Below are 27,947 nucleotides of genomic sequence, written 5' to 3'. Positions count from 1 at the left end.
ATTAACACGCGGAAGTTAACTCGCAGCCAAGTAAATTCGATTAATACTTTGTGAGATTTGGGGTTTGGGGAATCCCTTATAAAGGTTTGATTATTACCCAATTTTGAGTTTCAAGTACATCAGTTATTTTCATCTATTTGAGGGCGAAACATTTTATTAGATCACAAAATACAAAAATTAAATAGAAGCCCATCTAGTAGGCCATGACATCGTGAACTCGTCGGAAGCGTTCGCCCGCCTTCCTTAGACTCAATCCTCGGGTCTCCGGCATTAGAACTGCAAAGGCCACCAGGCCTATGACCATGATTATACCCACGGCCACGAAGTACGTGTAGAAGGACTCAGCTGTAGGTTCGAATTTGACAATCACAATGATGTGAATCACCTGCTCCAGGCACACGATCAGGCCAATCAGGAAGGGCTTCACTCTCATTGGAAAGGCCTCACCCAGATAGCAGGATGTGCTGCATACGTAGAGTCCGGCAAAGAACTGGAATGCCATACCCAGGCGACAGACTTGCCACATAAAGTAGGGGTTCGTGATGTGGGCGTAGTCCCCGTAGACTCCAGCCATGCCCAGCATCAATCCTGCCATGCACATGAGTCCAAGGAGTGAAACAAACTTCCGGCCAACGGTGTCGAGGATGCCGAAGGTAATCAGGGCTCCGATCAGGCGGAGAATGGCGTATATGATCGTGGGCCAGGAGTACGTAGAGCCCTCCTCAAAAATCGTAGTCTCCACCATTGAATCGGAGAGCGGCACAGAGAAGGTGAAGGCCACGAAGCAGCGGAAAAAGAGCAGTTTCAGGAAGGGCATCATGGATTCCCCCAGCTGCTCTCCGACTCCCTGGCTGCTGCCCTCCACAACGTACAGCTTGGCTTCGTCGTAGGCCTGATCTCCCGCCTCTCGGGACCAAAAGGCACCCATTAGCTGCTTCACACTGTTTCGTGCTCTTTGCTCCTGATTCTGGCGGATATAGAAGATCGGTGAATCTATTGTTATAGCCACACTGCCCAATGCTATGGCGGTGAAGACGATTCCGAAGATGCCATGTACCCGGTTACTGGACATGCCCAAATACTGCGTCCACTGGGAATCGTAGATCACTTGAATAGCAACTCCCAAAGCCAAGCCATATTGCTCCAGGGCGCTGCAGGTTCCTCGATTAGAACTGGAAGCTATCTCAGCACTGTGGATGAGGAATGGCACGGTGATCAGTCCTATGCCCACTCCACCCACATACCGGGCAGCCAGTATGGATTCGTACTGATATGGAGCACTCACAAAGATGATTGCGTCTATTAGGTTCATCACACCGCCAAGACCCTGTAAAGAATCAATGATATTAGTTATAGGAAAACTTCTTAAGACTTCTATTTTCTACTCACATAGAAGACTACTTTGGGCAGAAAACCTGTTGTGATGGCGGCCACCACAGTTCCTATGATCACTCCAATAAACCAACTGTACTGCAACTCCAGAGTGTTGGCGAAAACGCTGGTCAAGTTCCAGCCGAGGCCTTGAGCCATGTCCATACCAGCGTACACAAAAAGAAGGGTTGCTGTTGATAAGAACATTTGAATGGTTATTGTTAAAGAAAATTGTAGGTCATAAAAATATCAGATCTTGAGTTTATAAAGTGAGTTTAATTAACACGTTATCATTAATTACGCTTTAATATTAAGAATTTTAAATTTCCCTCAAAAGAAAATAGTTTCCAAATCTCCAAGCAAACTAACTTCGAGAGAATAAAGATACGAGTGATTCGTTTGCCTTTTTGTTTGAGTTAGAAAACTTGCCCATTGAAAAGAAACCTTCAGGAACTCCACATATAGCCTTATCAACTGCTAAAGCTTCTTGGCTTTTGAGGATTAAGTTCATTGTTCTCTACAAATCGAATATTTTAACAGATTTTTCAGCCCCATTGAGTTTACCTGCTGTGCCGGATTGTGTTTGAGATGGAGTTGCCCAGCGTCTGTTAGATTCGGTGGTGATCACAACCGTGGTTGGTGGAGGTGGCGGTGGTGGTTGCCGCCCATTGGTGATATAAGTGGTCTGTATGGGCTGTGGGCCTGTGGTAATGTACGTCGTTTGCTGGACGGGCACTGGACCGCCGGTGACATAGGTGGTCGTCATATTCCTGCTTTATATAACCGGAAAGCGATTTAAATGGCTTTTGCCTTGCAAGGAGCTGGATCGATTCGTTCGTTTTGGTGGTCACTGGAAGACTGGGCGAGCTTTTATAAAATATTTCCGCGTAAGTAGTAGCTATCAGCGAAAAAAGATATCTGGTAATTGATATATTTTATCAGCTGGCAGATACTCGCGTACTCCGCTTTTCGGTAGGCCTGTCGCATGCCGTGATTCATTTTAAGTAAGCCTCGATAAGTTGTGATAATGTCACTGAAACATTCAAGGGCCCTAAGTTCAATGTTGTTAGTCACCTCTTTGTGGTATCCTAGCTAACTTGGCTAAATGGATCGTTTAGGGGGCACAAAGTTCAGCCAGTATGAGCCATCGTTTTTGGGGGTATACCCCAAAAGGTCAAGAGGCCTTCGCAACAGCGGATGACGCGCTGAGATTTATTGGAAAAATGTTATCAATCCCAAATAATTTAATTGATTAACAAATGTCAAAGATATATTTTACAGGATAAGATAAACCTTAACTAATCGAAACATGAATAAATTTGCTTTATTCCATATTTCCTCTTTTGAATTTCCAATAGTTAGATAGTCTTGATTTTGGGGCAGCAAATCAGCTTTATTTTGGTATAGATTTTTCAACTTATTTGCATTTTGTAAAAATACTAGAAAAGCCTTATGTTGTGCAATCTATTGAATCGCTTTCTAGCCTCTCTCAGAGTAATTTTCTTTGTTTCTGGAATCACGATCCCGAAGATAATAACGCCAACAAACAGAATGATTCCCACAGACAAATAGTAATGATAGAAGAAAGTCTCGGCACCCCGGTTATAGCCAACAATATCAATGATATGGACCGTCTGTTCAAATCCCACAATGTATCCCACAAGAAGAGGCTTCACCTTCATGGGGAATGCCTCGCCCATATACACCGAAGAGCTGCAAACGAAGAGTCCTGCGACAGCCTGGAAAGCCACTCCTAGTTTCCATACCTGGTTCATGTAGTAGGTAAGGAGCACATTCGTTGGATTTGCATAGGAGGCAGCCATGCAAATCATCAGGATAGCCATGCAGAGCAGACCCACGAGCGATATGAGCTTGCGTCCGATCTTGTCCAGAAAACTTTGGGCCACTAGTGCTCCAAGCAATCGGACCAATCCCCAAAGGGTCACTGGCCAGCAGGAAATATATCCCCTCGGTCAGGAGAGTGCTCTTAATAAGGGATTCGGACAGGGGCATGGAAAATGAGAAGGCAACGAAGCCGCGGAAGAGCAGTACTTTTACAAAGGGCACCACAGAGATCCAAAGCTCCTGGAAAAACGTTCTATTCTGGCTCTCCGTCACGTAGAGATTGGCCTCCTCGAACGTCTGATCCACTGAGTTGTTGAAACTTCCTAAAAGCTTATCATGGCATTCGCGGGCCTTCTCCTTCTGGTTACGCCGCAAGTGGAAGATCGGTGACTCAATCGAGAGCGCTGTCATTCCCAGGCCAAGTATGGAAAACACAATTCCTATGATCCCGTGAACCTCGTTGACAGATGCCTCCTTGTCATCCACCCATTGAGTGTCATAGATGACCTGTGGGATTTCAGATCAGATTAAAACAAATTTCTCATTTCCTTTCAGTAGTAACCTGAATGGCAATGCCTAAAGCGAGCCCGCACTGCTCCATTGATCCGCTAGCACCGCGATAATTGTCCGACGCCACTTCGGCGCTATGGATGAGAAACGGAACGGTGATCAGTCCAATCCCAGCACCGGCTACATAGCGAGCGGCCATAAGGCATCCGTAATCAAAGGGGGCACAAGTGAAAATAATAGATCCAGTAAGCTGCATAAGACCTCCAAGGACCTGCAGGAAAATCAATAAATCCTAGGTTTCTAGTTGGTTTACTTTTCACGCACGTAGAAGGGTAACTTTGGGAGGAAGGTCATGGCCATGGAGGCCACTGCAGCTCCAGCCAAAACTCCAATGAACCAACTGCATTTGAAACTCTGTGTGGCAGTAGTGGTGTTGAGGGTCTGATTCCAACCGGAACTGTGAGCCAAGTCCATTCCGCCGTAGACATACAAGAAAAACACTGCCAAGTTAGGATTACTATGAGTAACTTCCTCCAATTGAGCGGACTTTATTTTCCATACGCACCTGCACAGCCTACATTGAGTTGCTTGTTGATTTGCCGTAAGGATCCTTGATTATTTATCGTTAAATTCACCGTTTGTGTAGGTGGCTGCGGTGGAGGTGGTTTAGGGATATATCCCCCTTCGAAGTCCTCGGTAGTAAAAGGATTCGGTTCTTCCGGCCCAGCCGTAACATATGTAACTGTCATATTCCTTCAGTTCTTTCCGTGGAAATACTTGTCTGCGATCCGCGCAACTTGATGGACAGGAATGAACTACAAGGGCTCTAAAAAGCAATTGGGGTGTTACTTGGGGATCATTACAATGTTCTGTAAGCTTTTAGATAAAGACTCAGCCCACTATTAAGTCTTACCGACAGAGAAAGTAAGCCATCAATGAGGATGATAAAAAATAGTGACTTTTTAGCTGACACATTTCTTTTCTCTTACCAGTACCAAAAATAACTATTATTATTTAGAACACCTTTTTAAAAAGTTTTTCATAATCAAAATTGTTTTGTATTTTTATGATTACCACTAGAAGAGTATCGCCTTTAAAGATCTGTTTACAAAACTAGTTTTATTAACCTATATCAATATCAACAAACAAAAATTTAAACAAATAATATTATATAATGAGTGTGGATCCTAACGCCTAGTAGATCCTTATATCGTACCACTTCTGGAATCGATGGCCAGCTTCTCGCAACGTCATTTTCTTTGTTTCTGGCATGGAAACTGCAAAGAAGATCACGCCCACCATCATGATAATGCCCACGAGAGGAAATACTGGAAATATATATTCTGGCCTTGAGCAGAGCTTACGCAGGCTATGACTATGACATGGATGATCTGCTCCATTATGACAATTACACCGACCAGGAACGACTTGACCCGCATGGGGAAAGCCTCACCCATATATACCGGTGTACTGCAGATGAAGAGTCCGGCGAATGCCTGGATTGCCATCCCGATATTGCAAGCCTGGGTCATGTAGTACCAGTCTAATGTATTCTCCACATTGGAATAAATACCGGCTAGGCCCAGCATTAGTCCGGCCAATACGAGCAGGCCCACCAGTGACACCGCCTTGCGACCCACTGTGTCTGGGAGGAATAGCGCCACCAGGGTTCCAAACAAGCGGAGACTAGCAAACACGTACATTGGCCAAGCACTAAGAGATTCCTGCGCTATTGCGGTGCTCGATATGATCGACATGGTTAGCGGTAGGGAGAAGGTAAATGCAACGAAGCACCGGAAGAATAGCATCTTCAGAAAGGGCATCGCCGAGGCCACCAGCTCCTCACCCATGGTCCGGTTTTCGCTCTCCGCCACGTAGATCTTAGCCTCCTCAAGAGCTGCATTAACACCAGCGGGGGCATGACTAAGAAGTTTCTCCTGGCTCTGGCGTGCCAAACTCTGCTGGTTCCGACGTAGATAAAAGATTGGCGATTCTATCGACAGGGCAGTCAATGCCAGGCCGAACAGGGAGAATATAATCCCTACAATTCCGTGAATCTCGTTGGGTGTGGCTTCAACTATGGAAGCCCACTCAGTGGTGTACACCACTTCGATGAAGATTCCCATGGCCAGGCCGAACTGCTCAAACGCACCGTTTATCCCTCGACCGTTGTTACCTGCTACCTCAGCGTTGTGAATGAGGAAGGGAACCGTAATAAGGCCAATACCCAATCCTGCCACATAGCGGGCTGCAAGGCAGGCAGAGTAATCTGCAGGCACAGCAGTGAAAATAATGGAGCCAGTAAGTTGCATCAGAGCTCCAAAGACCTAAAAAAAAACCGGTGATACAACAAATGATTTATTAAATTTTAAGTTTTATAGTATTTACAAAAAACTTTTTAATGAATTCCCTACTCACATAATAGACCTGCTTGGGCAGGAAATTCAAGGTGAGAGTAGCGGCCAGCGCTCCAATGACTACCCCTATAAACCAACAGTACGAGTACTCCGTAAACAAGAGGATGTTGAAGGTCTCGTTCCAACCCAAACTGGCGGCCATATCCATTCCGCCATAGACCATTAAACAGACAACTAAAATGTAGATCGTGAATATAGGCATTTTACTAGGAAGTATTTCCAATTGCTCACCTGCACAAGATACATTATTTTGTCTATTGAATTTGGCAAAGTATCCTCGGTTATTAAAGGTAACAGATGGCTTTGGTGGTTCCGGCGGTGGTGCAGTCGCAATGATGATGGTATCCTTGGGTGGAAAGGGACTTGCACCCACAGCAGTGGATTGCATTCCACTCATTCTTGGGAAGTCGATGGGTTTCGTTCGGTAGCTCGTTCGTTACTGGGGCCCACTATTTGTCTTCAATCGTGTTTAAATCGGACAAAGAATGGTCCGAATTTTGCGATACTGATATCTAGCTGATAAGTAAATGATATTGTAATCAGTTTATAGATACAAGTGTCTTCACCGATTTCACCCGATTCGATTCAATTGGCCGCTTGGCCTTGACTGTGATTCATGATCAGTCACAATTGGGGGCTTTTTCGAGGGAAAAACAAGGTGGAGTTATCTAAAAATAGTTTTCATATAAAATTTGATTTTGTTTTGCTTTTAAATTTTTAACACCTGATAACAGATTGACTGAAAAGCTTCTTTTATTTTTACTTAATAAAAGTTTCCCGTTTGCGGAATCCCTTTTGAATGTTTTTAGGGCACATATTGACCCATGTTTTTTGAGCTTTCACAAAAAAAATTAAAAGATTAATAAGATATATTCATAGGCAATGTTTCTTTTTTAATTCCTAATTAGGGTTACATTTTAGTTCCCGCTCAGACTCTTCTGGGCCACACACTTTCCAAACTATCCAAGACCTGGCTGGATTGCAGCCGAACGGTGCGTGACGACCCCAGCGCCTGTCTAGCGTCTTCATTATGTTTGGCAGGAATATTCAAGAGAGCAAGACAGCGACAAACTCATCGGGACCATAATCGTAATCATAATCATCCCAGAGGCAGGCCACCACACTCGAGTGTTTGCTTGAGTTGTCTCAAATTGCGTAATGTCTGCACTGACATTGCCATTTCCATCCACACCAAACACACTCCACTTCATGCCGGCTAACCCAGCATCTCTTTGCGAGTCAATCCATCTTGTTGCGCCTCAAACTGTCAAATCGCGCCACATGTCTATGAATTCTGAAGGGGAAGTAGAGTAGTAGTAGAAGGCAGGCGGGGAATCAGACTGTTGCCTGTTCCTTGTCATTTGACGCTGCTCGACAAATTAGCCAAACGCGACGCCATCACAGCTCCAGATCCAGCAGCTTCAGCAGTGCCATCTCCATTTCGTTTCGAGGGATTCAAGTACATTTTAATGAGTTTATGCACAAAGTTGTCTAATGGCGTAAAAATTATGAGCGCCAACATGTGGCTACGGATACGGGAATGGGTATAGCTGTAGATGGAGATAGATCTGGAGTGGCACATGGCTCGTAAGCACTTTGCATAAATTTCTGTAGTACTGCCTTCGGAAGAAACGCTGCGACGTCTGCCAGCCCACTAATGGAGTCTAATTACTCTGGCCGACAGCCCGACGCGAATCTCTTGGCTAATAAAAACGTATTAAGACAGCGCACAGACATTCGCCAACTGTCGTTTATTCATCGGCTTCTCCGCTCCAGCAAATGGGACATATAGGAATCGTCATGTGGCCATCAAGTGAGTGCTTCACCTCTTCTTGGCAATTCCTCTTGTATATTTCGCCTCTGCCTTTCGACCAGCCGACTGTTGGCCGCCATCTCCAGGGTCTTTTGGCTGAACTTCACCAACAGCATAAAGTAGATGCAGTTCAGCGAGAGCAGCAGCACCCGCTTCCAGTTGAGGTAGGTGCGTGGCCAGGACGAAGGAGTGGGCATACCGCTGATTAGGGAGAGGTAGCCACGACAATTTTCATATTTTTGTTTAAATAGAACAATTTTACCGAAAATCTGACATGAAGCTCAAGTTTCTAGTTCCTTTTTCTTTCAAAAGGTAAACAAATTCAACTTTTTTAAACAAAAAAAATTGCCATTCATGTTTCCGCCCGGGATTGAACCGGGGGCCTTCCGCGTGTTAGGCGGATGTGATAACCACTACACCACGGAAACATATGTTGGTGCAGATTCGAATGTTTCCTTCTTCAAGGATAATGAGGAAATGTCAATTGTTAAAAATCGGTATTAAATAAGAAACTCTGATTGTCCAAAAATTTAAGTGCCGAAACCCGGGATTGAACCGGGGACCTTTAGATCTTCAGTCTAACGCTCTCCCAACTGAGCTATTTCGGCTGTGATTGAGCGGGTTTTAAAGACTTTCTTAAAATGCATTGTCATTTAAAAATATAAATATCTACCAAAAAAAAATTCCATTCCTGTTTCCGCCCGGGATTGAACCGGGGGCCTTCCGCGTGTTAGGCGGATGTGATAACCACTACACCACGGAAACACATGTTGGGGCGCCATAAAAGTTTTCGATTTTAATTGTCAAATTTGTTGAATTATTATCAGGAAAAGGATAACAAAAATACATTTCAAACTCAATTAAAAAAATGTATGTTATATAAGTCGAAAAGTAATTTCCTATAAAGTTGTATTAATCCAAATGTTATTTCTTGAGTTAATTTATTAACATGAATTTAAGAATATTTTAACTATTACACATGCCATGCCAAAAAAAATATTGATGGTCAAAAAAAAGTTCATTGCCGAAACCCGGGATTGAACCGGGGACCTTTAGATCTTCAGTCTAACGCTCTCCCAACTGAGCTATTTCGGCCGCTGAATTCCTTGCGCCTAAATTACGTTTGATTACGTGAGCTTTCCGTCTATATATACTATATATATCTGCTCTTTCAAAACATAACATCCATTAGCTTCTCAGTAGAGTGTAAATAGGTGCTCTATTTCCAAATCGCATTTATAAGGAGGCGAAAATAAATCTGTAGATTTCATTTTGCACTTTTTAGCCTGTCACGATTTCTGACAGTTGCAAAAATGTATGTTGACACTTGCATGTCTTATAAGTCGCCATCAATTTCACGAAGACTTATTGCAGCTGCCGGTTTTGAAAAGCGGAAATTTCTTTTTATAGGTGAGCCGAAAGAGCAACAATTTTATTTGGTCAGGACGCGAGTGTAATAATTGCCTTAATATCTTTTTGAATTTCAATTTTTATGACGTTTGGTTTTACAGAAACCAAGCAAGTATAATAATGCAATTTTATACTGCAACGATGGCAACGAGGCGTATATGACATATGGCAAGGTTACATTAATTTACGTTTATGAATTTGGCAAAATTTCAGAAATAATATAGCGATCTTTGAACTTTAAAGAAATTTTCATTGCAATGTGGGAAGGCAATAAACTACAACGGCTATCCAGCTTGGTATACATAAATTTCATTTCTTCTTGTAAATAGAAAATTGGTGAGAAAGAATTTTTGACTTATTTATTATTACATCGCTTGTGATTTGGATTTGATATGATTTTTCTGGAAAAGGTGGAATATTTTGTGGTTTTGAATAATGAAACTGTCCCCCCTTTGCGTTCTCCGTTGTCTTTTTCTTCTGCAACCTGATAAATTCCGTCGAAATCGAAATCCACTTCCCAGCATGCTCGTGTCTCTGAAAGCATACAACCTGATCATGTATATATATATATATATATATATTAAGGTAGAGCACCTTCCAGCTTGAGCCTTCGAGAGTGTGCAACTAATGCGGCTTCCGTTTGACGCCCGGCGCTGAAAGCTGAGCCCCAAAGTTGAAGTCCACTGAGTCAGCCGTCGTCTTCATCATCGTACGTTCGCTTCTATCCTGGCCTTTTTTTTTAATGATTCACATTCTTGAAAGCCGATTCTTTGAAAGCGAATCCGAGCCAGACCAGAGCCTTGCCCCACGCCTTCGTCCCGCCCAGATGTCGTTTATGATTTATCGCCTGCCCACAGCCCTCATATTTTGTATATATTTTTGACCACTGTCCATTTGGTCCAAGGTGATCTGGAATTTGTTTTTCTTTTCGTTTCCCCCGCATTGTTGTTATTATTATTATTGTTTTAATTATTCGCCGTTTTGTGTGTCATCAGCTTAGAATTGACTGATGGCCTGGAGGCCTTTCTGCGGCAACTATTTGCGAGATTTCGAATCGCGAGCAGTGGTGACGACAACAGAACATTCTTCTGATATGTCAAGAGAATGTTTAACATTTTCGCTAGAATTTCTATTTTCGGCGCGACTCGGTTTTGGGACCAGACCTTGATGGCAATCAGAACTGGGAAGATTAAGGCAAAAGCGAGGGGGAGAGGCGAAGCTTTTATTGTTTGTTTAATTTGCTAAAATTCTAATTTCCAAGACAGAATAGTTTTTGGGTATCTTGGTTCTATAAACACATAAGAAGCTTTTTGGCGATAAGAAAAGCAAAGTGTAATTGTCTTTTTAGCAAAGTAGCTGAAATCGATTTCCAAGAAAATTCAAGCACATTGCTGGAAAAACAAGTACACCCTCGAAAGCTATCTGTTATATGCAAATGTCAGGCAACGATTTTCCTTCGCAAAAGCCTAAATGGCTACAAATTTTGTCGAGCGAAGTTGAGGACACTTTTTGCTGCCGTTAGTTGACTTTTCGCTGGCAGTGTGTGCTGCAGTGGAAAATGGCTAAGTGGGTCACAATTTGATTTGATTTGTTTATGCCACAACAACAGGAGTTGTTTTAGTCCGGTTAGCCAGCGAAATTATTTATGATGGGTGGGGGAGGGCAGGACGTTGTATGACAGCTTTAATAGAGCAATTGTAGGATATTTTTGCAAAACACTAGAGGTTCCTAATAACGTTAGCCATAACTCGGCCTGTTCAATTGCTTTTAACCTTTTGCTAGCAATTCGAATTGCTAATGCCGAGTGGCTCGGGCCTTCTGACCATAACTTGTAATTGAGTTAATTGCATAAATTCTTGTTTTTACGAGTTTTTCTTTCATAGTTTTTGTGGCTGTTGCTGTTTGGTACCAGCTGCAAAATAAATTACTCAAATGTGTATAAAACAAATTGCCAGAGATTCCATTACAAAATAACTGACATGCAGACATTTGCTTGAATAAAAAACAAATTTGGTTGCTACTTTATTAAAAAGGAATAAATATTCATTTGGTAATGCGGCGCGGCACGGCTATAAAGTCAATTGAAACCTTTAAAGCCAGAGCCCCTCCCAGGGCGTTGCCCTCTCTCTTGGGAATGAACCATTAATCGAGCTAAACGTGAATCTCGACACTTGGCTGCTCACTCTCCCTGTTATAATTCTGACAAAATGACAAACAGACACGCCAAAAAAAAAGAACAAAAACCACAAGATTTATTTGCAACCATTTGAGAAACAATTTGTTGCCATTGAAATTTATTATTGCGACGGCGGAACACGATTTAAATATGTTCCGCTACAAGCACTCACTCACGATATTTTGGTTTTTTATTTCCATTAACAAATCGTTCCTAACCCACTCCGATCCGCTGGGATCTTTTCGTATATATATATATATTGTTTATTTTTTATTTTCGGCTTCCTCGACTAACACTTGTCGTCAGTCTGACCGAATTCGGAACGTGCCTCAAAGTCATTCACATTGTGCTCTTTTTTTTCGCACATTATCTCGCCTTCCTTTGCCGACTTTTTTATATTCAATATAGACAATGTTTCTTCTTAATGCCTTCAAGTGTGTGAGTATTTCATAATTTTCCGCCTGAAATGCTGAGTTAGCAAGGCAAGAAGCGTGTTATAAATTCGTCAAATAGATTTAGAGAGCACTTTAAGCTTCCTGAATAATAAACTCTACGACTTTTCACGGTGATTCCCCTTAATGCATCTCTCATAATCGCCTTCCCGTAAACATATTCTGAAGTGTCAAGCCGGAGCGGGCTTAAATATTTCAAGTCCATTACAAAACTGTCACAACATGTTGGGGTTTTCTGAGTTGACTAAGCCAAAAACGCAAATTGGCTTACCACAGGTCGACCCCAGCCACGGCCCTGCCCCTCCCGCAAAGTGACACTTGCCACATGTTCTCTCCATCTCGAGTTTGGTTCTGCAAAATACTGTAGGCGTTTCGGTTTAGGTTTTTGGGGTCCCCATTAAATATGCATAAATCGAACTGGAAAAGCCGCCAGCCGCAAGTAACGAAGACGCTGCACTCTTCAGTGATGAGTGGGAGTTGCATGCCCCATGCTCCAACGTGCAGCAATCGCCGCAGACGAGCATGAGTTAGCTTTTAAATAGTTAGTTAAGCGTTAAATTGACTCGGAAAAAGGCATCAACTGGTCACATGTCAGACCCAATCCCTAGCCGCCTGGCTGCCTTGTTAATTGCATAATTAAGCGCAAAGTTGGACTTGGCAGGGGTTCAGCCTACGCAGTTACTGCTCCACATTTGCAGACCCGGACTCCCTGCTCCCTGCTGACTGCTGCCTGCCCTGCTCCCCATCTTTGGCCCACTTGAGTCGCTGACATGCCGGCTAATGAATCGCTAGTCCAAACCGAAGTCAGGAACTGGGCATTGCAGCGCTGATAACGCGGAATTTATAATTTGTGCCTGGCCGTCAGATTAGTCAACATCAGTATCTTTTTGCATATTCATAAGTCCCAGGAGCCTGCGACTACTGTATCCACACTCTCGAATGGACTCTGACTCTTTGCTGGCTGAGATATATATACTTTTAATTGAATACTTTCCCGTCTTATCTGATGGTCTACCCTTTCCTGCCGGACTCTGGTTTTTCTGCTTGACTTCTGTCCCATGTCGACTGTGTAATCATTTTGTCCGCCAGATAAGAAACTTCACACTATTTGATATGCAATTGGATTGTCACGTCTTAGCGAGACTTCGAAATTAATTAGTTTTCATTGCACTCGACTTGCCGAGTCAAGACAGCTTTAGAAATCTGACATAGATTATGCAGATTGGGGATCAGCTTACAAATCACTTCATCATTTTGTGCTTTTTTACTTTTGTGATGAATGAGACTGATTCAGATTGATCTTAATTTCATTATAAACCAAGAATTATTTTGAAACCTTATACTAACTTGCTCCAACAAAAGGCAGACTTATAATACCGAAAAGCGAAAACGATGTAACCTTTCGAAAAAAAAATGTAAAATGTGGGTAATAAAACTTTATGATCACCTAGCAACAGGCACGATTTGAGTCTGCAGAAGATGGAATTGCCTGGCATCGAACCAGGGAGAGTTGGTGAAGTGGGAGAATCCGAAGAATCGGGGAGTAAAGAAGAAGGACACAAGACCAAAGTCATGAAATTCATGAATGAATCAGGAAATCGTGTTGGCTTTCATCCTCCCTGCAAGCCGCCAATCTCTTGGCTCCTTCGGGTGAAGGCTGAGTTTGGTGAGACAAGTTTGTTGGTGTTGCCAAGTCGGGAACACGTTCACTGTGGTCCAGACCGAAGTGGCCGCCCGCTCCAAGTCTGCTGTCTTCCTCTGTCCCTGCCTCTTGCCACAAACCCCATCCCGATGCCATCTGAGCATGCGTGACGTCTGTCAGCAGGCGACAGGAAGATGCCGCACAAAAAGAGCCAGATTCAGGCTCTTTCGCCTGGGTTTGTTTGCCAAGAAACATGTTTCCTTTTTTAGGGCCGGGGCTGTGTTGGGTCATGCCTGACCCAAACTTGTTCCCATCTTTGCTTTGCTTTGGGATTGGGGCCTGTAGTTGGCCCAGCCATCAAACCATCCGAAAACAGCCTTGGAGAAACAAGGAAGTTTCGTCAGTCAAGTGGATGAGGGTTTCCAGCTGCTTTCACAATGGATGCACTTCAGTTCGTTTTCCTGCTCAAGTTGGCCCTGCAATTGCAAGAGCGATTCTGCTACATTTCGATTGCGATTTGAATGGGAAATGGGAAAGAACGCAGCATAATTGAGCATAAATAAATAAAATGCCTGGCAAAATATGGCATTTGCAATTGGAAAGTCTAAAAGAGTGGGAGTCTTTTCTCTATTGTGCCGCCTTCAAGTGGCTCATTGAGTTGGCTTCTAGCCATCCATGCATCCATCCCACCGCCGGATGTTGGGCATCTCCATCTATCAGCTATTTGTGGTGCAACCTGCAACGTCTCGTTTCTGCCAGGTTTTTCTTTTTCGTTCTTGTTTTGGTCTTATTTGTGTTGCATATTTAACTACAGTTCGGTTTTTGTCTGGGCATGTCAAATTCAAACTCCACTCCCAAAAACTTTTTGCAGGAAGTTATTGCGGTTGTGCAACAGTTAAGTTGGGACTGAGCTTAAAATGAAATATTTCAGACTGGGCAGGGCTGCCTGGGACTTGCCAGCAAATTGAGGATAAAAAAGCATACAAAACGAAGTGATTTATTAAAATATATTAAAGTTATGCTGAGAAGAGCAGAGGGCACTAATGAACTTTACTCTTTTGAGTAGCACAGAGAGAGCTAAGACCTTAACTTAATGTTTTGAGAAGCGCAGAGAGCGGTTTCATTTCTCAGAGATCTTAAAGCTTAGCCTCGAAAGCTAAGATTCGCTTAAAGAGCGATCATTTTTCTTTTGTTGCCGAACCGCTTAGCACACATCAAGGTCGATTCAAGGCGTTAAGTGCTTTGCCGAATGCAGAAGGTCTTGACTTACTGGAACTTCCACGGCATTCGAGTCTTGAAGAACTGGCCATAGTACTGTGGAAGCCCAGTAACCTGGGTGGCAATTACAATGCAACAAACAGCGGCACTGCGACCACATAAATCACACACTTAAACGGCCCCAGTAAACCACTTTATTTCCCCACCAACTTCCTTCTCGTCGGGATGTGCAGGCCAAGTGGGTGGTGGCTTGGATTTTGGGTTGGCAGCTCAATGCCAAACGGGCATAAACCGCACAAGAAAATTTACGTGGATTCGGCACAGGATAAGGGAAAAGGTACTGCGAATGCAGTTTTCACTTAACGGCAAGTGGCACATAAATTTCAGCAAGGACGCAAATACACTTCACCGGAAAGCAGCGGCGGTAGATAGGTGGGTGGGTGGTGGCTAGAGCCTGACAGTAGCCGACATTTGCTGATAAGTGGACAAAATGTGCATCGCACTGATTTGTCGCTTCTTCGCCACCGCTCTCTTGGCCAAACAATCTTGGCAAATATTTGGTGGCAAGGGCACTTGAGTCGAGGCACCGTCGAGGTCAACTGGTGCATGAAATTTTGAGGCAGGCAAAGCAGCTGCAGAGCATAAAAAGCAGCTGCAAAACAGGCAGCCAAAAAATCAGGTCCAAAAAGATGGTTGAGTTGGCTTCAAACGGGAAGAAGAACAACTCTGTGAAAAGCTAAATTATTTCTACTCTATGGCTAAGCAAATACCAAACCTTTAATGCTGCAAAGAGGCTAAAAGTAATCCTTAATCTTATTTTTACAGGTCACAAAACCATGAAGTTGTTTCTGGTCGATTTGGTGGCGTTCTGAGCGCGACTGCTGTGGCGCTAGGATAGCGCCCAGAACCAAAAGCTTTGAAGCTTTTCCCCTTAACCAAAAATATGATGCAGCACTCTAGCTTACGTCTGGCCATTGGTGGTCTTATACTCCTCCTCTTTGTGCTTCATGTTCTTAGCAAGGAGCATGGTTCGCATTCCCACAAACGTAGCCGTTCGGCAAAGAGATTCTCCCGGGACTCGAATTCGGCCCGTGAGCGGCGACCAAATATAATTCTCATTTTGACTGATGACCAGGATGCGGAACTGGGCTCCCTGAACTTCATGCCGCGCACATTGCGAATCCTTAGAGATGGCGGTGCTGAGTTCAGGCATGCCTACACCACCACACCCATGTGCTGTCCGGCGAGATCCTCGTTGCTCACCGGGATGTATGTCCACAACCATATGGTGTTCACAAACAACGACAACTGCTCCAGTCCCCAGTGGCAGGCTACTCACGAGACGCGCTCCTATGCCACGTATCTCTCAAATGCCGGCTACCGCACTGGTTATTTCGGAAAGTATCTGAACAAGTACAATGGCTCCTACATCCCACCTGGCTGGCGGGAGTGGGGTGGACTGATCATGAACTCCAAGTATTACAACTACAGTATCAACCTAAATGGACAGAAGATTAAGCATGGCTTCGACTACGCCAAGGATTACTATCCCGATCTGATAGCCAATGACTCCATAGCATTTCTGCGCTCCTCTAAGCAGCAGAACCAAAGGAAGCCTGTCCTACTTACCATGAGTTTTCCGGCACCGCACGGTCCAGAGGATTCGGCTCCACAGTACAGTCATCTGTTCTTCAATGTGACAACCCATCAGTAAGTGAATACAATATCTATTTTTAAATACTGTTCAACTTTTCATTTGTATCTTTAGCACTCCTTCATACGATCATGCCCCAAATCCGGACAAGCAGTGGATCCTGCGCGTCACCGAACCCATGCAGCCTGTCCACAAGCGTTTTACCAATCTGCTGATGACGAAGCGCCTACAGACCCTCCAAAGTGTCGACGTGGCTGTAGAGAGAGTTTACAACGAGCTGAAGGAACTGGGAGAGCTGGATAATACGTACATAGTGTACACCTCGGACCACGGCTATCATTTGGGTCAGTTTGGCTTGATCAAGGGAAAGAGTTTTCCCTTTGAGTTCGATGTGCGAGTGCCATTCCTCATTCGAGGTCCAGGGATTCAGGCCTCCAAAGTGTGAGTGACTTGAGTAAGTAAATAATCCTTGACTTTAATAAATATTTTCCCCACAGAGTCAATGAAATTGTGTTGAATGTGGATCTAGCACCCACTTTCCTGGACATGGGTGGCGTACCAACGCCGCAGCAAATGGATGGACGCAGCATACTGCCCCTGCTGTTGAGCAGGAACCGCGCTGTGCGAGACAACTGGCCAGATAGCTTCCTTATTGAGAGTTCTGGCAGAAGGGAGACTGCTGACCAGATAGCCGAGTCACGAGCTCGTCTCCGAATCGAGCGACGAAACATGAAGCTGGTTAACAGTACGTTGCTTGAGGATTTCCTTGATGGAGAAGAGGAGAGTACCACCACCATTTCGAGCAGCAGCAGCACTGCCGCCACATTAATGAGTTCAACTATGCAGCAACATGAGGATGCAGAGGAGGAAGTGGATACAGACAACGAAGAGGATGATGGAGATGGTGATGGTGCCATGGACAGTTCGGCAGCTGCTTTGGAAGAGGATGATCTCGAGGATGCTGCCGTTGAGGAGGGCGATGAGGAGATGGTCGATCAAGATTTTCACCAAGACAACGATCTTCCTTTGGCTCCCTACATTACGAAGATGATGCGCCTTAACTCCGAGTGCTCTGACCCAGCCCTGCTCAAGAACTGTCTTCCTGGACAGAAATGGAAGTGCGTCAATGAGGAAGGACGTTGGCGCAAGCACAAGTGCAAGTTCCATGTAAGTAGTGAGGATAGTTAGGTAGTTAATAAACAGTCTGAGAATGTTTTTATTTTATTTTAGCTCCAGTTGGAACATCAGTTGGCTGCAATGCCCCGGAAGCAGTATCAACGCAACTGCGCCTGCTTCACCCCAGACGGAGTCGTCTACACAAAAATCCGAGCCCCTTCCGCCGGATTGCATCGCGTTAACAAGCGCACTCATCAAGGCCATGGACGGCGGCGCAACAAGCGAGAGGTGTTCCACACAGAGTTACCTGATGAAATGGAGGAACTGCTGGATCTCCACCAGGTTGTCGATCAACTAGTTGACCACACACATCGAAGCAAGCGAGATTTGGCTGGAAGTAGCAATGAGACGATTGCTCAAGTCATCCAGCAAATACAGACCACTTTGGAGATCTTAGAGATGAAGTTCAATGAGCACGAACTACACGGTTCCAACTCTAGTAGTAATCCCTTTGAAATGGGCGAAAAGTATCACAAGTCTGGCGGTCATCGCTGTTTTGTGGATGCATCCACGGGCAAAGTGAACTGCTCAAATGTTATTTATGACGATGAGAAGACTTGGCGTACTTCCCGAACCCAAATCGATATGCTGATCAAACTTTTGAAGGATAAGATTGGCAAGCTGAAGGAGATGAAGAAACAGCTGAGGGAGAGCAACAAGCTGGCCGCTGGTCGAAGGAACGATAACCGTCGGCGAAATGAGAACACTGTACTGGACAATGGAGCTGGACCAGAGTTCAACATGAGCTACTTCACCGATCCTAGCAGCACGCCAAAAACCAGCAACATTGGCCAGAAGGAAGTTTTCCGAGGATATGGAAGTGGTAATACCTTCGATTCCATCGAACAACCGCAGACGCATCGCTTTGCCCCGCGTGCCGAATGCTATTGTGAACCTGATGTAGGCGAGAGGTAAGTTAAATTATTTTAAAATGATTAAGAATACATCTAACCAGTGTCATCCTTTCCAGCCATGCTGACTCCAAGGAAATGGCCAGAGAGGCGCGTAGGAAGCTGAAAGAGGAACGTCAGCGTAAGAAGGAGCGTAAGCGGATCAAGAAGGCCCGCCTGGAGAAGGAGTGCCTGTCCGAGAAGATGAACTGCTTTTCCCATGACAATCAGCATTGGCGCACTGCCCCCTTGTGGAACGACAGTCCTTTTTGCTTCTGCATGAACGCCAACAATAATACCTACTCCTGCCTAAGGACCATCAACAGCACTCACAACTATTTATACTGCGAGTTTACCACTGGCCTGATTACCTTCTATAATCTGACCATTGGTAAGTGTAAAATGTTAATAAATAATTTGAAATACAAATCTTTTACTTCTCTTTTTAGATCCCTTCGAAACGACAAATCGCGCGGCAGGTCTAACGCCTGGTGAGAGATCACACATGCACGATGCCCTACATCAGTTGAAGGGCTGTCGAGGACGCAGCTGCAGCATCCGGCGACATCAGTCCCACCTGGAGAGTGGAGCCAATGTTCCGCTACTACCCATCAATCAAGTGCACCGCAACAACAAACGAAAACACAGTAAGACTCTTAACTTGTAATGTTGATTTATGATTAGTAATTTCCTGTTTGGTCAATTGTTGCAGCTCCCCTCGCGGCATCAGAGGGCAACTTGGCGTTTGTGGGCTCACGACTGGACATAGACGGCATGCCTCCGATGAAGAGGCGAAAGCTATCTAAATATAACAGGTGCGAGGTTTTATTTTGAGTTAATAGAATCAAGGGTCTAACTAATTACCTCTTTCAGATTGACTGGCACGCAGCAGGCGCACACAAAGCGGCGTCCCTGGAAGCAGCAGCCTCTTCAGCAGACCCCCAGATTCTTGCCTGTGCATTCTGTGACCCCAGCCGCGGCTTAAGTATCGAGCTGGATCGAATGACCACCACACATATCCTATGCGTACCTTTTGTACCTTGCTTGCCTGCTCCTGCTCTTTTGGTTTGCCCATTTGGATTCTTTCATACATAAATAAGACTGTGTTTTTAATCTATCTACTTATGTTTAGATTCGTTTAATCAAACTGTGTGTAGTCCAGTCCTTGCTACATTTCGCTTGCAATATTTATAGTTAGAGCTAAACGTTTGTATTAGCTCTTAGGCCACCTAATTTGTACATAAATTTACTACCGAAATTCTACGTAAACTAAATAAATTATTTAGCAAATTGGTTAAAAGTTAAATTAGTTTACTATACGTAGAAAAGAGTTTTATTAATTCTAGCAAATCCAAATGAAATTGTATTTATTGGCCAATGCTAAAGTAACAATGTTAATCTGTATTAGAGAACTAAAAAAACATATTTATGCCGAACTAGATACGTTTTAATTGTTAAGTACCCCACCCGAGAATTCCCAAAGACGTTATGTAGCAGCCCCGCTTAAGAAAACGAACAAATATATTGTATCTGCCACGTTATTAATGTCATTAAATTAACTACAAATCAATACAAACAAATTTAATTATTAAAAACAATAAAAATTTTAAATAAAATTGCGAATAATAAACATTTATCACTAATATGCCTGCATCTATTTTAAAGGGTGTCTAGATATATAAAGGGCAAATAATGTCAGCATAGCATACTTTTAGGCAGATGATTATTATTTTTTTACATGTAAAAATTAGTAGAAGTTTTCAATATGAATTTTATAAAAGTAATATTGTTTCGATTGCCAATCTTAATTTGTAGTGGCAATAAAATGAACTTTCACTTTTTCATAGTCAAGTTAGTAACAACAATTAGAAGGGTCTTAATTCTTATAATCTAAAAATACAAAATCGGAAATTCTGTTTAATCACTACGGGCTATTACTACCCCAATCAAAATATACAAGTTATATTTTTTGTCCACATCTTTTGTTTAGGCTATCGCATACCACAATTGTTTATGATTTATTGCAAGCACTCCTCTAGTATATTTGGTTCAAGAGCTCGAGTTCAAATGATAATATGCCTATCAGGCAAGAATATTAAAGATTACCTGTTCCGTTTGCTGTTAAGCCTTTAGCCACGCGATTTTGCAACACTTTAAGGTGTGTGCACTCCGTTTAGATTGTCTTGATAGCATCAACAGACGGAAAGAGAAGATAGCGAAGAGAGCGTGGCGGCCTCCCGATAAGGTGAGTTCCGTAGAAAAGCCAAAAGTGATGGCATGTCAAGAGAGAGGGGCGGGGTGTTTTTTAGTATCAGCATCATCGGGATCTCGGCAACAGTTAAGATGTAAATAAGATAACTCGATGGCGCTAATTAAGCCACTGAGATTTTTTCATCGACTGTCAGGTTTATTTACCACTCTGGCAAATTCACACTTGACTCTTGACGCGCTAATTTCCGCTGCAATATTGGGGTATATTGGAGTTCGGTGGGGGTGCCAGGTGTTGGGCTGGTTGCCAGTTTGGCTCCAACGGAGAACATGCGCTTATCTCAGTTATCAAAAAAAAAGTAAAAAAAAAAACAGAGAGATAGCGGCCCTCTGGTGAGAAAGAGCAGCAGGACCAGCTCGAAACCGGTTGGCGCATTTTGTGGAGGTATCGTGTTAAAAATTTACGCAAGCAATGAAGTTATCAGCTGGAATTTGTTTTTATTGTGGCCTATTGGACGAAAACACTACGATCACATGATGAACACAGACCTGGTAACAAGGCCTAGGCCATAAGTCCAGTCTACCCCACTTTACGATTCGCCAAGTGATGTTGAGAGATATCGTGCTGAAATTTCACAATGTCGACAATATTGCAAACCAAACGGGGCCTGCCTGCAATCTCATATGGGGAACTTTATGCCCAGGCACGTATTCAGCTTTATGGCGGGAATTCTAAAAAAAACAAGAGATCGCAAAAGCAATCAAACTTTAGAATTCAAGCGGTCTGAAATTTCTGAAATTTTATCTGCAACACGTTTGATAAGCTTGACCTGGAATTCTTTTAATTAATTAAATTACATTAATTGACACTCTATATAAAATATAATTAAGCTTTAGTTAATTTTTTTGCTTTTACTTCAGTGGAAAATTATAAAACTGAAATTTGTTAATGAATTTCTTAAATCTGAGGTATTAAAACGAATAGCGGTCTCCACTCTAATTAATAAATTCGTTATGTTGTATATTAATTATGCCATTTAATAGACATGTGAAGTCATTGCTGACTTATTAGCACAGAATTACTGGCAAAATAGAAGACTATTAAATACTGATAACAATCCAATCAATATCTTAAAAAAATCATATTCCCGAAGCAAATACGGTTTATAGTTAAATCCAAATAAAGTGATGTGAAAAACAGAAAAATCCTCTTTAGGTTTCAGCCACTGGGACACCTCCAGCAAAATCAAAAAGTAAACAATTAATCACCAACTGGTTTAAGATAAATAACTAGTTTTTACTTTCACTATTTTTACAGTTTATTTCTACATAAATAGGTATATATATATAATAATTAGATCAAAATACTGCTGGGCAGTTTAAAATCTAGGCGTCCTTCTTGGGGTGTGCTTCTAGCAGTTTTTGGGTCACCTGCCGCAGAAGCTGGAGCTGTTGCTCATAGTTGTGAACCGTAGCCAGCTCCTCGGCATGGTTGTGGTGTGGTGGGTGATCGTGGTCGTGCTCATGATCGTGGGCGGGGCCCGAGCCCAACCTGGTCTCAGTCTCAGTCTCTTGATGATCGTGTGTGTGTCCAGACGACGAGCAGCTGCTGTGACTATGACTATGACCATGTCCCCCACTGGAAGCTGCAAGAAATATGAAATTATAATCAATTAATGTGCATTTGGGGCAGAACAATCTCTGATCTAAAGTATGCCATCGTTATCGTGTAGACCCTATTTCCTCATGATGATTTACACAGTTTTTTTCGTAATGGCTGTTTGGGAAGTTGTTAGCACTGAAAACCCATTTCAATCAACTCGATCTAAGCATTGATTTATGAGGGCTTATTCCCGCCCTTATCTAGCCCATATATTAACTCATCCGACTTTCGGTTAATCACATACTTGTGGCGTAAACGCTTTTTTGTTTCCCCTAAATGTATTTACCGTGCTCATCTGTACGAATTTGAATGTGGTTTTCACGGTGCTTTTTCGCATGGGCAACCCCCAGATTTTTGCAAGATGATTTCATGACAGGGACGGGATTTTTATTTCACCTGTTTGCTAGGTACACAGACAGACAAGCTGCCGTCGAATATGTTGGTATGCAAAATTAACAGCAGCAAGGTCTGTTACAAGGCCAACCACGCAGTGGATCCAGTGGATCGGCTATATAGAACCTGTTCCCAATTCACCCGAATCGATTCCGGTTGAAGAATGAGTCTTATCCGAAAAGCTGGGTGACGTTCGTACTAATTACTCTTAAGCCTGGCAACTAATTTATCAAAAAATGCACAAAAGGATTAAATTTACTTCCAAAGAAAAATTTTCTACAATTTGAAAAAATATGTAAATGGAAAACGGATTTAAGTACTTCGAGAAACCGGCTTAGCTTTTAATCCCAACTGACGCTAATCTTCCACGAATGCTAATTCTGCCTATAATTGTGGTGAAAATTTATGGCTAAATAAAGATTTTCTAATATGAATATTCAAAACAAAATTAATACTCACTCAATTGCTGCAGTCCGAACATCACAAGGAAGCCAACGAAGAGGGCCAAATAGGCCCGCAGACCGGATCGATTCTTGGAGAGGATCTCAAAGAAAACCACATAAATGAGTGTGCCGCAAGCGAATCCTTGTAAGATGGCTGAAACCAGACTCGGTCCGGTTGTCTCCTGGCCATGGTTAATCAGGATTCCGATGCCAATGCCCAGAGGACTAACCACAGCGAAGGTCAGTACATAGAGAACGGCCAGAGTCATCCGAGTGCGGGCCACAATCAGCTCGACACCCACACAGAAGGCCAAAACCAGTTTGTGGGCAGAAACGGCGCCGAACATGAACCACACTGAGCTGGCGGAGCTCTCCAAGCCAATGGCCATTCCCTCGAAGAGTTCGTGCAGGGACAGGGCGGAAACAATGAAAAGCCCTCGTAGAGAAGAAGTCAGCATGTCCCCGGGGGTGGCATCTTCTGGGATCACAGGTAGGTGGCTATGTCCATGGCCATGACTATGTCCATGTCCATGACTGTGACCATGTCCATTTGCCTGATTCTGTGGCTTGGAGGCGAACTTTTGCTGCTCCAGATCACTCTGCAGGAGATTCTGGACTGAAAGAGTTCCGAGTTCACTGGTGCCATTCGAAGGCGGTGGCGGGGCAGAGGGTGCTGTGGTGCCGTCGGTGGGTTTCATAAGGTGGCTGTTTCGGATGCTGTGCCCCCTCTCGAAGGCCGCCCCTGCCTCATCCTTCTGGTGATGGTGGACATACGTGTGCATAGCCTCTTCGATAAAGTACATTAGGAAGAATCCACAGCACATGAGAAGTTCAGCCAGTGGGAAGGTGAGCTCCCCAATAATGCCACACTCCTGCAGTTCCTCGACGACTTCCTGAACTTCTGGCAGTAGATGCAGAAATGTGGTTGCCAGCAGAACACCGCCTCCGAAGTACAGCAGACACTTGACCACAATCGCAGAACGAGCATTGGTCTGGTTCTCTGTCCAGCGGTAGCAACGGTTCAGCAGGAAGGGAATGGAGCCGCAAATGGCGCTGGCGCAGAATAACACCACCATGGCTGTGACCTTGGCGACTAGCACGCCACTTGCATCCTCCTCGTCATCATCATCATCATCGTGGTCGTGATCATCGTGCTCCTCCCCCTCGTGACGTGATGTCCAACGGCTAGCGGGCTCATCGATTTGCAGGAAGCATTTGAGAAAATTATTCACTTGCGTTTGATTCATGTTGTTCGCTGCCGCCTTTTGTTTGTTTTGTTTTGATTTGATGTGTTTGTGGGTTTCCACAGATCTCTCGAACGAGCTAAAACAGTCCACACAAACACTCAGCTCTCCTCTTATCACCTCTCCTCTCCTCTTCTCTCACTGACTGACCGACCACTTGTGGCCGAAAAGAAACACAACTCTCTTCTTGGCTAAAACTGTTGTTCCAGCAGCATGTGCTGCGCCTGGAATCTCAATCGAGTGGGTTGTGGGTTGGGCTCATCTGGATGGGCTGGGTTCTGAACTTGCATACCGCTTTTGACTTTTCACTTTTTTCTTTTTCTTTTTTTTTTTTGTTCAGCTGCTTTTCTTTAACTTTGATTCAGTTAAGAGCCTGCTAATTGGTAGTACTGGTTGGGCTGGATTCGATTCGATTGGGTTGGATAGTATTTGATTTTTATATTAGCTGCGCACAGGTGTTGAACGCTTGAGGCGACCTCGCAGACTGACGGAGTGGGGATTTGGTAGTTCGCTTGAATATCTTTCGCGGGCTCGCTGCCTGAATGCTCCAATCGCTCTTTTCCCATTCTCCCACTAGCGAAGACCGGACGTGAGCAGCAGGTTAAGCAGGTAAGAAACAGAAACCGCTCTTAAAGCTCGCTCTCCCGCTCGCGAGCGTTAACCTGAGTGCTGCCGCTGTTTCATTTGGCAATAGCGCTAATTGTCTTGGGCTCAGCATAATGCACACACATCTCTGTACACAAAGATCTCTTTATACATATGCACTAATATTCAGACAATGCACAAAGGCCAGAGCAATTGAGTAATTGCATCCGCTCACTTTGGCCAGCATTAAAAAGGTGCCTGACCTTAGCCAAGATGTAGGATCGCGACTTTTACTTTGTCGCTATTAAGGTGGCCGGAAGCAAAAGCTCTCGGTGGGGGGTTTGTGTCCCAGCTAAGATGTAATGCACATTTCTAACGGTTTTTGGGTTAAGCCTTTTTCATGGTTGCAAAAACTTTATGATATAGCGAAAATTAGCAGATAAATACTCCAATTTAATAAGAAATACATTTTAAATTCATTGGCGAATCAAAAACTTGGAATATATGATAAAAGGAATATTATTGAACAATGTAATGAAATAAAGATGAATTATTTAGGGTAGACAAGTTAATAAGGGCAGCTTACACAAACTAAAGCTTTCAGATGGAATCTCAAATTTAGTTGAGTGTGTGAAAAGTAATCAAGATAGAAAAACCTAATGAAACGTTTTGCATATAAATCCACTAAATAATTCTTAGTAAAATGTTAACTTTCTTTATGAAATCTTTTAGTTTTTTAAACAAATTAAACAAACAATTAGCCATTTAAAATCAGTCGTGCTTCTTCCCTATAACGGTTTTAACTGCAAGCGTAATCTTCCTCAAAAACAAAAGTTATTGGCAATAAAACAAGACGCCTTACACTTGACTCGTGACGTGAAGTGAGTAAGTAAAGCCCGATGGGAGCGTGGATGGGTCGTGAGGTAACTGTTAGAGGAACATGATCTATTAATTAGTATAATCAGCGACAACTTAATTGGACTAATTCTTTTGTTTTTTCTGCAAAAGCCTATTCATTTATCATAATTCGATTAGCAATAAATATTTAAGCTAACTAAGCTTAAGTATCTTTCCTAAGAGTTTGCAAAAAAACTAAAAACAGTTTATTTTTCAATAATTTTTCATTTATTTTGGTTTCAATTTTTCTTGTTTTTTTTTTTTGTTATTTTCATATTTTTTGTTCGTTTTTTTTGTTGGTTGTTTTTCTCCTTGGTTTGCTTACATCGTTTTAAGTTATCATTTGTTGTTGCAGTTATACTTATACATTAATAATAAATCATTTTTTACACAATATTTTCTGTTGTCTCATATTATATATTATTTTATTTTATTCGCGTTCGCAAACGATATTTTAATGCCTACAACACTCCTGTTGGAAAATATTTCTGAGTACCCCATAATCGCCGCTCGCTGCCTATTTCGATCGCTCTATTAGAATTAGAATTAAATTGTTTCGATTTACTTTTGTGTTAAAACTGCTTTGCCGCAGTTAACAATGTTAACTGCTATATACCTGCAAATAGCAAAAGGCCTGCGTGCACTGCTTGCTTGCCAACCATTAAACGCATTTCTCATCGTCCTTCGATCTGCTTTCTCCTTTTTCTTTGTTTTATGTTGCAAATATGTAATTTTCCATTCTTGAATACATAAATCAATGCATGGGTTATTTTTGTGTTTTTTCATCTTTTTTTTTTTGTTTATCAACATTTAAAGTACATAATGTATGTATATTTCTTTTATATTTTACTTTATATAAACTAGTGCGATTTTCTTGGTTTTTCGGATTCCGTTTTTCGTCATAGAAATATCAATTTTAGCGTAATTTGTTTGTGTATCTTTAATATTTTTTATATATAATACAAATGAGTTGTTTGTTTTTTTAACTATACAGGAAATCTGGGTTAATTGTATATGCAATGTTATTCATGTAAAATTTGAAATTTGATTTGGTGTTAAAGGTTCTCTTCTGGTTTTTTATGCTAGAAAGATTGCAAAAAAACACGATAAATTTGCATTGTTCTTGTATAGTTAATGCTATTCTTGTTTTCTGTTTCCTTGTTATATGTATATTTGTAATAAGTATAAAAAATTTGTTTAAAATATATATATATATATTCATATATATTCCACATATACGATTTATTGATTTTAACATTACTTTTCACGTTTCATATGGAGGAGTGTAGAGGAAAATCAAATTCGTTCAGAGTCGGAGATGTATTTGCTTTTTCTTTTGGGAAGGGAGAGGAAAAGTGGTTTACATAGCTGCAGGCAACTTTCTTAGTAGTTTAGTACTCATATCACGTAATATCAAAGAAGTGGCTCAGTACATTTAGTATTTACCTATCAAGTGATTGATCTGTGCGGAAACTTGCAAAGTTCCCGAACAAATTTATTCCGCTAACGAAAAATTACCTAGGAAACGATCCGAAAAAATAAATGCTCCAAATTAATTTGACTACCAAAAGGGGATCTCTACATTTTGATTTATCCGATACATAATAGACGTGTATATATATCAAAATACTTGTGTGTGTATGTGTCGGTGTATATATATGTACATATTAGCATTAGAAAAGTGCATTCAAAACAGAGCTAAACCAAGCTGCCTACGCCGAGTGACGACGATTCATACAAGTACTGTACTGTATATCTGATACATCATATAGCTGCATATATATACAGCCCATTATCAGACAAATAGCAAATGTTTTTATCCGGAAAAGATCAACACGCTTTGTTTTTCAATAGGTGATTTCGAACAACAAATGGTTGATGCTAACAATTAGAACGTTTTACAGCCCTTAGCTCATTTGTCAAGTTAGTGAAAGTCAATC

General features: G+C 42.6%; 6 protein-coding genes and 4 non-coding genes across 12 annotated transcripts in view; 1 reads left to right on the top strand and 9 right to left on the bottom strand.

Annotated features, from left to right (window-relative positions):
• LOC108111514 (extracellular sulfatase SULF-1 homolog) overlaps positions 1 to 20,115 on the top strand; it is a 29,369-nt gene extending 9,254 nt beyond the window's left edge. For all 3 annotated transcript variants that reach the window (XM_017221032.2, XM_017221031.2, XM_017221030.2), the window contains exons 3-10: positions 15,680 to 16,564; positions 16,623 to 16,949; positions 17,006 to 17,675; positions 17,739 to 18,595; positions 18,655 to 18,965; positions 19,024 to 19,221; positions 19,287 to 19,389; positions 19,448 to 20,115. In XM_017221032.2, the coding sequence (XP_017076521.2) occupies positions 15,798 to 16,564; positions 16,623 to 16,949; positions 17,006 to 17,675; positions 17,739 to 18,595; positions 18,655 to 18,965; positions 19,024 to 19,221; positions 19,287 to 19,389; positions 19,448 to 19,559 (3,345 nt within the window). In that variant the 5' untranslated portion in view covers positions 15,680 to 15,797 and the 3' untranslated portion in view covers positions 19,560 to 20,115. The remainder of the gene's footprint in view (positions 1 to 15,679; positions 16,565 to 16,622; positions 16,950 to 17,005; positions 17,676 to 17,738; positions 18,596 to 18,654; positions 18,966 to 19,023; positions 19,222 to 19,286; positions 19,390 to 19,447) is intronic.
• On the bottom strand, positions 127 to 2,211 carry LOC108111515 (putative polyol transporter 1). The gene is made up of 3 exons (XM_017221033.2): positions 1,936 to 2,211; positions 1,390 to 1,562; positions 127 to 1,327 (listed from the first exon to the last, which is right to left on the bottom strand). The coding sequence occupies exons 1-3, from the start codon at positions 2,135 to 2,137 to the stop codon at positions 194 to 196; spliced, it is 1,509 nt and encodes a 502-aa protein (XP_017076522.1). The 5' UTR covers positions 2,138 to 2,211; the 3' UTR covers positions 127 to 193.
• LOC108111516 (sugar transporter ERD6-like 4) lies at positions 2,750 to 4,475 on the bottom strand. Its single transcript, XM_017221034.2, is given in 5 exon segments — positions 2,750 to 3,338; positions 3,340 to 3,723; positions 3,779 to 3,997; positions 4,051 to 4,226; positions 4,292 to 4,475. Coding segments are annotated over 5 exon segments (1,491 nt in total). The 3' UTR covers positions 2,750 to 2,810.
• On the bottom strand, positions 4,827 to 6,641 carry LOC108111518 (low-affinity glucose transporter HXT3). The gene is given in 4 exon segments (XM_017221036.2): positions 4,827 to 5,045; positions 5,048 to 6,053; positions 6,145 to 6,317; positions 6,375 to 6,641. Coding segments are annotated over 4 exon segments (1,470 nt in total). The 5' UTR covers positions 6,541 to 6,641; the 3' UTR covers positions 4,827 to 4,920.
• On the bottom strand, positions 7,061 to 8,192 carry LOC108111517. The gene has a single exon (XM_017221035.2). The coding sequence runs from the start codon at positions 8,151 to 8,153 to the stop codon at positions 7,953 to 7,955; it is 201 nt and encodes a 66-aa protein (XP_017076524.2). The 5' UTR covers positions 8,154 to 8,192; the 3' UTR covers positions 7,061 to 7,952.
• Positions 8,312 to 8,384, bottom strand: Trnav-aac. Its single transcript has one exon. It is a non-coding gene; the product is annotated as a tRNA-Val (tRNA).
• Trnaf-gaa lies at positions 8,492 to 8,564 on the bottom strand. Its single transcript has one exon. It is a non-coding gene; the product is annotated as a tRNA-Phe (tRNA).
• On the bottom strand, positions 8,649 to 8,721 carry Trnav-aac. The gene has a single exon. It is a non-coding gene; the product is annotated as a tRNA-Val (tRNA).
• On the bottom strand, positions 8,979 to 9,051 carry Trnaf-gaa. Its single transcript has one exon. It is a non-coding gene; the product is annotated as a tRNA-Phe (tRNA).
• A 1,963-nt stretch (positions 20,116 to 22,078) lies between the features above and the next one.
• Positions 22,079 to 26,423, bottom strand: LOC108111478 (zinc transporter ZIP1). Its single transcript, XM_017220952.2, has 2 exons — positions 23,298 to 26,423; positions 22,079 to 22,428 (listed from the first exon to the last, which is right to left on the bottom strand). The coding sequence occupies exons 1-2, from the start codon at positions 24,526 to 24,528 to the stop codon at positions 22,169 to 22,171; spliced, it is 1,491 nt and encodes a 496-aa protein (XP_017076441.2). The 5' UTR covers positions 24,529 to 26,423; the 3' UTR covers positions 22,079 to 22,168.
• Between the last annotated feature and the right edge of the window lie 1,524 nt (positions 26,424 to 27,947).

The sequence above is a fragment of the Drosophila eugracilis genome, unplaced genomic scaffold, assembly GCF_018153835.1.
Source record: "Drosophila eugracilis isolate 14026-0451.02 unplaced genomic scaffold, ASM1815383v1 contig_415, whole genome shotgun sequence".
NCBI lineage: Eukaryota > Metazoa > Arthropoda > Insecta > Diptera > Drosophilidae > Drosophila > Drosophila eugracilis.
Note: the sequence above shows the minus strand (reverse complement) of the source record. Positions and strands in the feature narration are given on the sequence as shown.